Source organism: Bactrocera latifrons, unplaced genomic scaffold (genome assembly GCF_001853355.1).
Source record: "Bactrocera latifrons isolate USDA-ARS-PBARC rearing strain unplaced genomic scaffold, ASM185335v1 scaffold_247, whole genome shotgun sequence".
In the NCBI taxonomy this organism is placed as follows: Eukaryota; Metazoa; Arthropoda; class Insecta; order Diptera; family Tephritidae; genus Bactrocera; species Bactrocera latifrons.
This window is the reverse complement of record NW_017536041.1, coordinates 34,587-48,778: the sequence shown is the minus strand read 5'-3', so window position 1 is coordinate 48,778 and position 14,192 is coordinate 34,587. Positions and strand designations below refer to the sequence as shown.

The following is a 14,192-nucleotide window of genomic DNA, read 5'->3' as shown; positions in this document are numbered from 1 at the left end:
ACCGATTTGAACAATTTCTTCGGAGATTATACTTTTGCTTTAGAAAATAACCTGTGCCAACTTTAATGGAAATACATTGTGAAATGTGCAAATTTTCCATACAAGAACTTGATTCCGATCGTTCAGTTTGTATGGCAGCTATATGTTATAGTAATCCGATCTGAAAAATTTCTTCAGAGATTACATTGTTGAATCAAAAAATAATCTATACCAAATTTCGTGAATATATCTTATCAAATGTGAAAGTTTTCCATACAACAACTTGATTCCGATTGTTCAGTTTGTATGGCAGCTATATGCTAGAGTTAACCGATCTAAACAATTTCTTCGGAGATTACACTTTTGCTCTAGAAAATAACCTGTGCCAACTTTTATGGAAATACATTGTGAAATGTGCAAATTTTCCATACAAGAACTTGATTCCGATCGTTCAGGCTGTATGGCAGCTATATGTTATAGTGGTCCGATATCGGCAGTTCCGACAAATGGGCAGCTTCTTGAAGAGAAAATGACGTTTGCAAAATTTCAAAACAATATCTTAAAAACTGAGGGACTAGTTCGTATATATACAGACAGACGGACAGACAAACGGACATGGTTAAATCGACTCAGCTCGACATGCTGATCATTTATATATATACTTTGTAGGGTCTCCGACCCTTCCTTCTGGGTGTTACGTACTTCGTGACAAACTTAATATACCCTCTTCAGGGTATAAAAAAGCATTTGCCAAAAGTGTCACTGTAGGCTTCAAGGGAACTGTTTCATTCCAGCTATACACTTTATAATATTTTTCCGTTTCGATTGCAAAAAAAAAATTTTTTTTTGAACGAAATATGAGCAATATTGCACAAGATGATATACTATTTTGTCAATGTTATAAATGCGGTAGGACTCCACTCCATTCACTACCATTCACTCTGCATTACTTACACTGGATTTCTATACGATAAGGGCAATCGATATCCATTTGCGAAATACAACGCTTGCGTATGCTTACATAAAAGCCTGCCATTTTGAGATAACTGTGTAGACTTCTTCACTTTCTATACAAATGTTTATTTGATGAGCTATGTTGCCTGCGCAAAATCCCTAAAAGGCAATCACATAATCTATTCAAAGCAATGTTAGCAAACTCTGACACACCACACCGTGACTGTAGCTTGTCAGCGTATTTGTCTTCTTAAATAGTTGTGCCAAGTTACATTAATTCAATGCATTGACATTTTCTTTGGAAAATGTGTAACTTTATGAAATGCAGAGCAGCGCGTAATTAATAAAAAGAACATAGGAGTCGTAATTAAATGACTTCAACGAAATTTTGTGATCTTCGCGTAATGTCAACACGTCGAATGAAAGTACGAAAGACTTGGATGAACAGTGGAAAATAAATAAAAAAACAAAAAAAACTTAAAGCGGCATGCAAACATAGCAAGTCACACTGCAACTGCACAATCAATATGCGCGCGAGAATGAAGAAAGTGAAAGTAAAACGCAATTGTAGTAAATTAAAATTATGCAAGTTTTGTGCGCGTTTTCAACAGAAGAAGTTTCGTTTGCACTGCAAAGTCTTGCAACTTCTCAATATTTAACTCGCTGCTTGACGCACATCCACAACATTTCTGTAATCCAGCTTACTAATAGGCAAATGACAGCCAAGCTGCTACAGATTGCGTTTGCAATATTAACACAAAAACGAGAGTGCCACTTAGCTTCAACGACCAGCTATTTGCACTGATTACATATATATACACACACATACAAACACGCACTACCGCCTGCTTAAACTAAATAGGTCGAACATATTGTATATAATATTGTAATTATAACTTGTAACTGCACTTTCGTTTGGGCGTGTATGTAGTTGTTCTGGGGGGATTCCTTTACCTTGTGACAAGAACCACTCGTCCAGGAAATCCATGGCGTTTGATGGATGCAGATAAATATCTCGGTTATGTGTTTCAATTTACCTGCTACGGTAGTGCAGTTCAATATTTAGTTGGCGCTTTGTCTAAACCAAAGCTTTTGTATTAAAATTGCACAAATTGAGAATATTTGAAAATTTCTTTATTTTTTCTTCTTTTCATCACTTAGTAAGATCTAATAGATCTAATTCAAATTCATTCACTTTACATAATATGCACGGCGTAGCTCTTAGCCATTTAGCGATCGCATTGCCATTGTTTGGCAAGTAAATGAAACCTTCCGAACTCATTGTGGGTTTTCGTATATTCACGTTTGCTTTGCTTTGCTCTGTTGCGTATACGCAACGGGTGCTGCCCCACTGAATTGCAAAATTTTGGCAAATCGAACGATTGAATGGCTTGCCATGCTTGCGTTGGTGAGAAAAAGTGCTTGCCATCGATTTGGGTACTGTTTCGAGTGGAATGAGGTCAAGCAATGCTCTGTCTGCTTACTTGACTACCCGGTAGGGGCGAAGTTTGTGCAGTTTCTGTTATCACTGCTCCTTTTGGGCATACATTTTCTTTTCAAATAAGTTTGTTATCAACGCAAAAACTGCAGAAATGAATCAATGCGTGCCTTTAGCTGGCAAAAACAATGATAGCAGATTGCTAAACTCGTCGCAGTTTCTTAGTGAAATACATCTCATGTGTTACATAGGATTTACAAACARTGTGCACGCAGCGGGTTTTTATACCTTGAAGGAGGTAATATACTCTGAGTTTGCTATGCAGTTTGTTAACACCTAAAATATTACGTTGGAGATCTCTTAAGATAAGAGGCCAATTGACAAGTCCCATGGCTTACTATAGTAAAACACATTTTTTTTTAAGCAAAATTCGTTCTGTTTTATTCAGCTTAGTTCCTTTCAAGGGTGATACACTGATTACACCGACTCTCCAACTTTTCGCTACCACTTTTGCAGTACAATTTGTCTTTTGCTTCCAAATAGGCCACAACTTCGGCGCTCACCTCTTCAGTCGACGAAAACTTAATCCAAGCGTGCATTCTTTTGTGATCTTAGAACCGGGTCGCTGGAGCCAGATCTGAAGATTACGATGGATGCGTATTTGAAGCTCAATTCATGGATTTTTGTTATTATTTTCACTGATTTGTGACACGTTGCATTGCCTTGAGGAAACAGTTTTTTCGYCYTTTAAACGGTCCAATAATGCTATGTAATAGACGCTGTTGATGATCTTTCCTTTTYCAATGTAGTCAATACAAATTATTCCATGCGCATCGGACTTCAACTATTCCTTCTTCTCATACAGGACGGAGATGTTGAGTGACTTGTAGAATTTGATCTTTGTCGAGAGAGAATTTTACTTCTCAATTGGCTATTCAGTCCAAAGTAGAACGCGTTGTCAAGAGTGATTCTGCGTTGGTATTAATACTGGTTCCAAATTATTTACGACTTCGAAGTTATGACTGTCAACAGTGACTTGAGAGGTAAAGCACTCTCTTATAGAAGATGATACCTTCTCTGTTTAGTGCTGCAGCTGGAATTATTATCTCCAAGAGTTGATTGAAGAAGTTACACGAAAGTGAGTCATCTTGTCTGAAACCTAGYTTGGTATCGAACGGCTAGGAGAGATCCTTCCCGATACTGATGAAGCTTTTGGTATTGCTTAACGTCAGTTTACACAGCGATATTAGTTTTGCGGGGATAACMAATTCAGACAGCCCGGYATAGAGACAGATCCTTTTTGCTGTTAAAACWAACTTTGAAATCGAGAAGAGGTGGTGTGTGTCGATTCTCTTTTTATGGGTCTTTTCCAAGATTTGGCAYATGGTGTGTATCTGGACGGTTGTTGGTTTTCCAGTCACACTGATAAGGTCCAATCAGTTTGTCGACGGTGGACTTTAATCTTTCACACAGTACGCTCAATAGAGTCTTATAGGCTATGTTGAGGAGGCTTATTCCGGTATTTGGCATAGTTTGTTAGCTCTCCACTTCTTGTGGATTCGGCAGAGCATACTTAAATTCCATTCGTGGGCATGTTTTCGTCCGACCACATTCTACAAAGAAGCTGATGGRTGTTCCTTTTCAGTTCTTCGCCGCCGTATTTGAATTGTTCGGCCGGCAATCCATCGACCATCGTCACTTTGTTGTGCTTCAGACAGGTAATTGGTATTCGAACTTTCTCATGGTCGAGCAGTGGAACATCTACTCCATCGCCATCGATTGGGTAATCGGGTTCGTATTCTCCTGGCGTTATGCTTTCGTTGCCATTCAGCAGGATGGAGTAGTGTTCCCTCCATAATTTTGGTATGCTCTTGGCATTAGTCACTAGATCACCTCTGGGGTTCTACAACTCCCATATTTTCCCGAAGGAATTTCTCGGACTTTGATTCCTGCAAATTGGAAGAGTATAAGACATTCGAACTTARCCCTTTCTTACTTCTTTTTACTTGCATTTAGATATATTGGATATATCACATATAAGCATTTCAAAAATGCACTAGCCCGTAGAGAGCAACCTTTGTATAGAGTATTCGAGGCGACTAACCGAAGCAGGCAAACACCAAATTATTATTTGTTGGCTAAAGAAAAACAGCGCAATAAAGCTAGTTATGTTTGCCTAACAAAATAGTTATAACAAAAACAATGGCAACAGTACAACTGATTGCACCTTTCAACACAAGTAAATATTTCGGAAAACTGTTGACTATTTCAATTTGTTACAATGCGAGTAACAACAATAACAAATCGTAAAATAGCAGTGAATGAAGTAAGGATTGCCGTTGTTATGTTATGTTAGCAACAATAAACATTGACGACCATCAATGGTTGCAACAATGGGATGGCAACTGCAACATTGGCTGACAATAAAAGCGAACGCATTAACAATTGCTGTCAACTGCATTTTACTGCTCAATTGAAAATCACAGCGGCAAAACAGCAACAATGGGTTGGTGCGCGTCATCGCTCTTTTTCCAAGCGGAGTTGTATGTGCACTGAACAGTTAGAAATAAATAAAATACTGAGCGCGATAATAGAACAATAAAAATGGTAGCAACAATAAAAGCAAATACAGCACGATAAGCACAATTAAATCGCTCTCTGCGCTGGTGCGCGTTGTTTCTATTATTTTTGTATTTTACTCGCTTGAAATATGCTCCCTCTGGTGCATTCAGCCCTACTCACATGCGTTTGTTTTACTCGCTACTTTTATTTATTTTTTTTTCCAAAAATATTCGCTTCTCTGTTCTGTTCAGCCATTGGGTTTGGTCCTTTAGCGTGGCAACAACAATAAACTACCGTTTCCCATACAACTGACTGCGCACTGAAACCAATTTTCTGCCATAAGGTGAAAAAGCCGTTTGAATTACCATCGTCGATGGTTCTGCTTCGTCCAAACAACCAAACTGCCGAGTAATAATTAAAAAAAAAAAAATTGTACCTTACCAAAAACCACTTTTTGCAATTTCAAGGTGAACCAACCCATGAAATGTCTTTTGATACATTGAATATGTTTGTAACACCCAGAAGGAAACGTCGGAGACCCTTTAAAATATATGTCGAAATGAACTGCGTGATGAGCTGAGTCGATTTAGCCGTGTTCGTCTATATGTCCGTCCGTCCCTCTGCCTGTATATACTCGAACTAGTGACTTAGTTTTTGAGATATCGATTTGAGTTTCGGCACACGTTTTTTGCTCTCCAAGAGCCACTTATTTGTCGGTACGGCCGATATCGCACTACTACAGCATAGTACTATCAGCAAAAAATAGTAAAACTTTTCTCATAATTTTAATGTTCTTAATTTAATCCTGCMGTCCCYCTCAAAGTAATCCCAATTGGCTSMAATAGATAGATAGTTAATTATGAGGTATTACATCCTGAATAATTCCAGGAGSCYGTTAGGTCKTTAAGCCTGCTTCTGGGGGTGTTCCMTGTCTCAGAAGCGGCAGTTTGCGCAGAACAAATGCTTCCTGAGCCTGCATTGTCCTGTGTAAAACGCGACAAGCAGGTGAAATGGACACGATGGAGGATCCATCGTTTGAGTTTACTGAATAGCCAGAAGTCACTCGGGGCTAAATCAGGCGAATGCGCTGATTGTGGCACGATATTGGTTGAAAATTTGAGGAAAACCTCACAAAGAATCAATACAGTTTGCGACGGTGCATTGTCGTGCTGCAAAAAACAAAAGTTATCGGCCTACAAAACTCAAATAGTATTCCTTGTATATAGTTTGGCCGGTGGGAAGGAATTCGGAGTGCACCACCAATCAACATGCGAAGAAAATTACCKAAAAACTTTGGTTTTTGACCTGCTTTGACGAGGTGTTTTCTGCTTCGACTCACTTTTGCCACGATATCCGACCGATTGATCATCTGTTTTCGGATCGTAAGCATAGATCCAAGACCTGTCTCTTATACACATCTAGATGTGTATAAGAGACAGGGTTTTAACTGATCATTTCGATATTCCAAGGAAGCCGATAAGATCTTTTTCAAATCACGAGCTAAGTTCACCGAATTTGGCAGGGTTTATAAAATAATAAGAAATTGTTCAAGTTCTTGTTAGGAATCCTTTGTATTTGTGAAGGGTATTATACTCCAGTGCAACCGAAATTAACGTGGGTTTTCGTAATTTTGTTATTGCTCAACTGAAAGTGGTTCAAATCTGCGATCTGTTTGTAGCATTATTTAAGTTTATGTAATTTAGAACAATATTAAAACCTTTCAGAAATGCACAAACATCGCAAAGATATATATGTATATTAATTATAACGGTTAAATGTGCTTTTCACTAAGTATGCCACACAAAAAAACAAAAAAAAAACAAAAAAAATTAAAAAATAAATAAAATAACAGTGTACATTTCGTAAACCTCAATACCCAATGTTGCAGAAACCAAATTTAAACAATCTGTACAACCACAGCATTTATAGAAAAACACGCTGCGGTTTTAGCGTTTCGCCGACCAACGAAAACGGTGCACATAATAGTAAACGCCGCTTCCGGTTGGTTACAATTTGAAATGAAACTTAATATACAGAACAGCATTTGCGGTGCTGATGGCATGTGTACGGTCATATTTATGTTAAATATGTATTTGTGCATTAGGGCTGTCTCTTATACACATCTTGCTGATGGCATGTGTACGGTCATATTTATGTTAAATATGTATTTGTGCATTAGGGTGAGTCAAATAAATTTTTTTCTCGCTAGGTGCTCTGGAAAATGGGTTCTTAGACACCTGTAAGAAAGTGTCTTCAAGTATCAGCTTCGATTGTAACGGTAAGGCCCTGCTTTATATTTCCTATTTTTTTCTTATTATCGGACAGAAAAATACAAATCTCGTTCCAGTTACTCAAAAAAATATCTGGTGCATAGATTTTGTAGAAAACTGAAAGCTTTACAAAATGTTCTCTTCCGATTTTTTTGGAAACCTAATTGTTTAATGAATTATTATTTTAAGGCACATATTTTTCTCACTGGAATTCCATTTTTTGACCCACCCTAATATACATCTGTATGATGGAAATATGATTTGTAATTAGAAGTTACTGTGAAAGTTGGATATATGAAAGACATTTTTCGAGAATGTGTTTTTTCTCATTACCGTCATAATTGCCGATAGWACTTCATTGTTGACACCGGTTGGAAATGGACTTTCATATTTCTTGATATATTTTAGTTTTGAAATTTTGTTTCTTCAAAACGCTTCCGTAAGAGGCAGATCCTGGGGGGCAACCAGGTATCATAAGATGGCTGTATGCCTTAATAACAAGACCTATTGTCACTTATGGAGCGGTTGCTTGGGCATTTAAGGCAACGTGGTCTAGGGTAGGCCTTCAACTATCGAAGCTGCAAAGGCTCGCCTGTGTCTGGGTTTCAGGGGCAATGTGCACTTGCCCAACTGCAGCACTTGAACTCAAGGATGGAGCATACACCGCTTCATCTAGTGATCAAACAGTTAGCAAAACATACCATATTGCTCATGGCAGCAGAAGGTTTTTTTTCAAAGGAAGGGTTATGTCATCTCAAGAAATGAGGGCCCTAGGTAAAGACACACCCCTGGYACTTCTTCCAAGGGACGGCGTTTCGAATAGGGTTAATTTTACAAAGAAGTTCAGAGTTACTCACGGCAGTAAGGCTCGACCTACTACAAAGGGGCTGCTCGAAAACATCGGAAGGCATTGGAGCAGGCATTGTAGGACTGCATACCAAGCTATCAATTCCAATGGGTAATTTTTCGAGAATTTTTCAAGCCGAGGTCTTGACTATAAGTCAGTGTGCAGAAATCAATCTCCACCGCAGCTGTCGCAACTAGCGTTTCGCTATACTTAGCAAATAGTCAAGCGACACTAAAGGTGATCTCAGCGCATGAGGTTAAATCGCTTTTAGAGGAGGAGTGCATAGGAACGCTGAGCTGCTCTGCAGCGACTTCCAGGATTATGAGGTGAGAACCACTATAAGAGAGTTGCTCCACACGGAAGAAAAAGTGGGCAGAGAACACAGGCAGCAGGAATGCGTCACGCCAAGCTACTTCCGCAATTGTACAACCTAGTAAAGTTTAAAGAAATGATCAACCTCCTCCGATACAAATTCCGCCTCCTTGTCGCACTCTATCCAGGGTATTGCAGGCGCAGAAAGCATTTGTCTAACATGGGAATATTCTTTTGCGCAAACTGGCCAGCGATTTGCAGAAGCAGGCCCTAGCTTACATCTATGTGGACACAGATCATATTACCTCAGTCACGTCCAGCAGGCTCCTAGAGTTATTCAGCATGCTGGATCTTTTTGTCCACATGTAATATAGGAGAGGGTACAATATACCATAGGTCGCAGTGCAAAGCTTTAGTTTTTTTTTATCTATCTTCCGTAAGTGGAGGAAAAATAAAAAAAAAGCGCTGAAAATTCTTCGGCAACACTAAATCAGCGATTTGTGAATTATTTTTGAATTATTTTTCCTCATAAAAGTGCTAACCAATTTTCGGTATACAATTCAACTACTGATATATATTTTTGCTTTAAAACTATATCATATTATGCCTACCGCACCGTTATTCCGCTCCATAATAAAAACTACTGTTATGCATTTCATTTCCGTTTGGTTTGAATTTTATTTGAATTCAAATTTCTTTTATATATACAGTGATATATACTGCAGCCGGAAGCGTTTATTGGCCGCGTATCTAGATATCTACATACTATATAGTACATATGCCAGTAAATAAATAATTAACACACATACCGACGCCGGTTGCCGCACTCTGGCTTTGTGCATGGAAACTAGCCAAAAAAGTATGATATTAAAATTTTTAAGCAGCCACCGCAAATTTCCTGAAAAAAATCCAAATTTTTTGCTACTTTACCGCTATAACACACACTCATACAGCTTGTGTATGCTTGGAAAAAACCAACTGCAAAGCGTTTGTTAGTTACCCCGATTTCTATAACATTAGAAATGTGCTTGTTGTTTTTAGCAACGCGTGTTGTTGAACTCGCGCAAACTTTTTCTATTAAAATCAGCTTGCATTTTGAGCGTGTAGCATAGCTTTTAGCGGCCCCTACTGCCGTCACCGCGCAACGCTTGCATGCAATGGAAGTTGGTCTGCTGGATGGATCGTGTTGAGTAACCACCAAGTGGCAGTTGGAAATTATACACTTCTCTTAAATCCGCTGCTCCTCCACCTATTCMTGTTGCTCAACTGGCAGCGCTAATGTGCTTTACATTCTCGCGCTTCACYCTCCACACCACACCACACGCCTTTCTATACGCTCTGCTTGCTTGTGCAACCGCAAAATTTTAAGTGCATTCGCAGAACACTTACACTTTTCAACCACCGTACCCCGAAACTCTCTGTGCGCGTTAATACTTACGCCCACTGCTGTGCGTATTGGACGCTGCGCTATTTTCACAGTTTCATGGCGTCTACTTTGTCGAATATTATGAAATTATAACAGCCTTTAGGGCAACAATATAGTTTTCTGATTATTTAAAATTGCTTTTGTTGTTACTTTGTACACGCSAATAACTGAAAAGCTATCGCCGTATGCGCGCCGCTGTGCCTCTGTCTCCATTCAGTTGGCCTGAACTTGCTCGCTGGCACATCACTGCGCTGCGCTGTGAAGAGAGAAGTTGAATTTAATGGAAGCGTTCAACTTCCGCTCACGAGTCGTTAAAAGTATGCTTTTGGGCGAATGCTCATATTTTTCTAAGCTCCAGGCGTTGTTGCGTTGCTTTGGCGGAGACAGGCTATGCTGCACATTTGTGCCAGCGACATGCTTTTAGCGGCAGTGGCAGCAGCAGCACAGTGGAAGCGTGCAGTGAGTTATTTTTAGCAAAAAATATTGAAAAATTAATTATAGCGCGCTTTTTCGTTGCAAATGCTGAAGTCTTCTGCTTATTTAAGTTATAATGTGCTTCCGTTTCTCTGATATTGAAAATAATACATATGCCAAATGCAAAKTTGTAGTATTTATTTGAGATATTGAGATAAAACTGCCTGGTTTTTTATTTTTAATATTTTTTTTTTGTGCCTGAATCGTTTGGAAACGAAATACGCCATGCTAGAYATGCGTATTTTTATAACAACAGGTGGCATCACACATGCATGGCATTTTTCTCGAATGCCGAAAAGTATGCTATTGAAATACCTCTCTCATTCTCCGCGTGTTGCCATTGGCGCAACGCATTGCATCGACAACGCTACCATTTCGCTCCCTTCACCATTGCTTTCATCGCTTTACGCTGAAATTCGCTGAACATATGTATTTGTTAAAGCCTCCTAGGCGCAGAAAGAATTTCARGAATTTCCCAGTACTCAACGAGCATATTGTTGGCACTTATGTATATATGGTACATAGTTTTTTGTTTTATTCTAGGCCGCATTAAAAGTTTTCCCAGTGCCCTTGCAAAAAAAACGCTACATCTTCAGCATTAAGTTTCTGTTGTAAAATAAAGTACGAAGCACAAGCAAAMATTGTAGCAATGTCAAAGATGTACCGTAAAATATATTATATATTTTTTTTTTATTATATTTTGTTGTAACAAGCCACAAAAATATTTTGGCGCAAGTGCAAATAAACCAAGCGCACACCAAACTAAGGGACCAACTAAAAAAATTTGATTTGAAAATTAAAATTTTAATTCGTCTACTGCTCAAATCAATGTTATTATTTATATTACGTACAATAAAGTAATAATAAAAAATAAAAAAAATAAAAATAAAAAACCTTAACCCTTTAGGTTAGGCTAGTTTAGGTTAATTTGGTAGTCCAATAAGCCACGCTTAGACCAGTTTGGTCCARAGTTTAGTTGCAAACGGGCATAGCCATTCGAGAATTTTAACAGACTCTGCGWCCTTTCTATAGACACCTCTTYCAATGTATCATACCGTGGGAACCCCAGATGCTTACAGCTTAGTTKTGCCAATGTCCCCGGTGTCTYGTTTTAGACATTTCATGCAGTTTTTTCATTCTGTCAGCCCGATTCTGCGCGCCTGTGTCGCCACCAGACAGTGACCAATTAGCATTTGCATCATGTCCCTACAGTCTCTTCTATCGAATGCCAATAAGAATGCTCTGTTCTCCCGATCTACCGTTTTGTATATGACTTTTGTAGTTTTGCACCCAGGTAGCTCGTTCCAGAGGGATTTRATTTTCTTTACCAWGCTTTTGCCGRGATCGTCGTATAKACAATGCAWGGGTTTCCCAATGTTGATCACGTGTTTGGATGTTAGCAGTACACCATTCTTGGCAGTTCGTCCACTATTTCATTGCCCTCGATGCYTTTGTGGCCTGGCACCCAGTAGAAGTGAAGCTGCTTACTTSTGGCAACACCTTCCACTTCTGCCCTGCTTCCCAATACGCTTCTGGCCGAYATGCGATACGAGGCAACTGCCTGGATTGCTGCTTTGCTACCTACGTAGATGTTAACTCTGGATTTGGCGGTAGCTGCATTATAGGCCAGATTCGCAAAGACTTCAGCTTGAAATATACTGCAGTGGTCCGGCAACTTAAAAGGTTGCCTTATGCCTAACTCTGGACATTATATTCCAGCATCAACTCCATCGTCCATTTTCGAGCTATCCGTATAGAGTTTAAAGTATTAACAGCCATCTTTTCCTATGTTTACTTTTAACTTTATTTTTCAGTTAAAAAAAAAAACCCTTATCGGTGTTTGCCCAGCCGCCATTACCCATCGAACTATGCCTAAAGRTTCTATATGTAAATTCTCCTGCAGCCAGTAGTCGTCCCACCCATTCTGTTACGCAGTTTTCAGCGAAGAAGTTTATATATGGCAGGTTTGGTACCAATTTAAGAGCGGCCGTTAGAGTTGTTCTCTCATTATGCACAGCGCAGCGAACCTCTAAATTCTTTCCATTRGCTACCGCTAGATGGATTTCCGTACGCCTGTTCACCATGCCACTGCATCGCAGAGTAGAATTGATCTAACAATAGCTGTGTAGCACCAGTGCATGATAGAGGAAGAGAGCCCCCAGGTTGTGCCGAGCAGATACAGATGTATGCAGATACACGCATATAAAGCATTGCTGGTTTTCATCACACTTTCTTCGAAGTTGTGCTTCCACAGCAGGTTTCTGTCCAGACTAACCCAAGGTACATGGTCCGTAGCGATCTTAAAATTGAGGCCACTGACTCCGAATTTCGATAGTAAATTTTAATAATTTCGACTMGTTGTTGGATCGTAAATATTTCCATGATGAATTGCCAATCCCTACTGAAGAGAAATGTCAAAAGAGCGGGGGAAAATATGGCGTCGTTTGCTGTCCCTGTCGCTCTATTTTTATAGCGTCTCTGTTAGGTACATCGAATAAAGGTTTTGGTACTTATTTCAAACCACCGGGTGACACGGCGTAACAGCAAAATCATTTGGTACTAAACATGTGTGGAAACCCTCACTGCATCGCTTAATTCAAAGTACATGAAAAGTGGTAAACAAAAGCGGCCAAAAGTAAAAACGAATGATGAAAAATGGAGAATTTGTTAAAATCTTGAGCATAATATAAATTTTGCATAACCAGCACGAGATGTCGTCTCAACTCTTCTCAACAACAAGCTTCATGTCATGTAGCATGCGCAACAAAAAAGATGCGACGTCGTGTTTAACTTGAAAATTTCCAAAACAAAACTTGAAATAATAAAAAGAAATAACGAAAGTACTCGTTTTACATGCAAAAGTTGCACAGAGAACAAAAATATTTATCTTTGCACACAGCAAAGTTCGTATATATGTATATCCAATATATGTAGGTATGTGCATGCGTACATTTGCACGGATTTGCATGTGCAATGTCTAGTATGCATCCTGTAGTCGAACACACTCGCATTGAAGCAGAAATTTACTGCTTTGTTTTGCAGCGTAGCAAGCTTTAGATTTTTTTCCAGTGAATTATAAAACATAATTTGCTTTGCTTTTATTAAATTTTTCGAAATTTTGCAAATAATATTTTATGCGGCTGCTTACCTTGTCACATATGATAATTACGGCGCCTCACGTAGGAACAAAACTAGTAGCGGCGTAGCGCGTTCGTTGGTTTCTCACTGCGTGGTATTCATAGCGGTCACTCATACGCCACCGTGTGCACTACGCCATTTGCTGCTTACTTGGAAATGTGTGCGCACATATTGTTTGGCAACTGCAAAAGTTTCGTCATAACATTCGGTACATTATGTGACATTCTGTGGCGCTGCCATTGGATTGAGGTTTTTGTTGAAAAAGTGGAAAAGTGTTCGGCACAAATACTGGTTGGTGGTTTGCTTTAGACTTTCATCATTGCTCGTTTTTCATTTCATGCGAAAAAATTGAAATCTTACCAGAATTTTTCGCTGGGTCGTCCTATAGGTGCAGAGAGCATCGACGCATTTACAAAAGCCAAAGTCGGTGTGTATTTTGCCTTGCTAAACGGTTGGCTGCTGAATTTCCATGCTGTGCGTGATATTGCTAATTTTTGGTATTTTTTAGGTTATTTTTTTAAATTCTTCCTGTCTGCAGCTGTTACCAAACACTCTGTGGGCAAAAGTTCAGCATTGTCTACTCGAAAAATTGCAGGTTGTGCGTAACAAGATAAAGTGCGCAAAGTTGATGACCTTCACTCCAATAAACCTTGGCACAGTGGGCTCATAAGAACTTCTTTTTTTTATAGAAAAATTTTAAAAATTACGAAGTTTTTACTTTTAGAAATTAGAATTTATTGAGTTAAGTCGACAGTCGTCTATGTTGGATCTCACGTATTTTGAGATAGGTTA

General features: G+C 39.1%; 1 protein-coding gene across 2 annotated transcripts in view; it reads right to left on the bottom strand.

Annotated features, from left to right (window-relative positions):
- LOC108969280 (glutamic acid-rich protein) overlaps positions 1-1,936 on the bottom strand; it is a 32,943-nt gene extending 31,007 nt beyond the window's left edge. For both annotated transcript variants that reach the window (XM_018933900.1, XM_018933902.1), the window contains exon 1: positions 1,888-1,936. In XM_018933900.1, the coding sequence (XP_018789445.1) occupies positions 1,888-1,921 (34 nt within the window). In that variant the 5' untranslated portion in view covers positions 1,922-1,936. The remainder of the gene's footprint in view (positions 1-1,887) is intronic.
- Between the last annotated feature and the right edge of the window lie 12,256 nt (positions 1,937-14,192).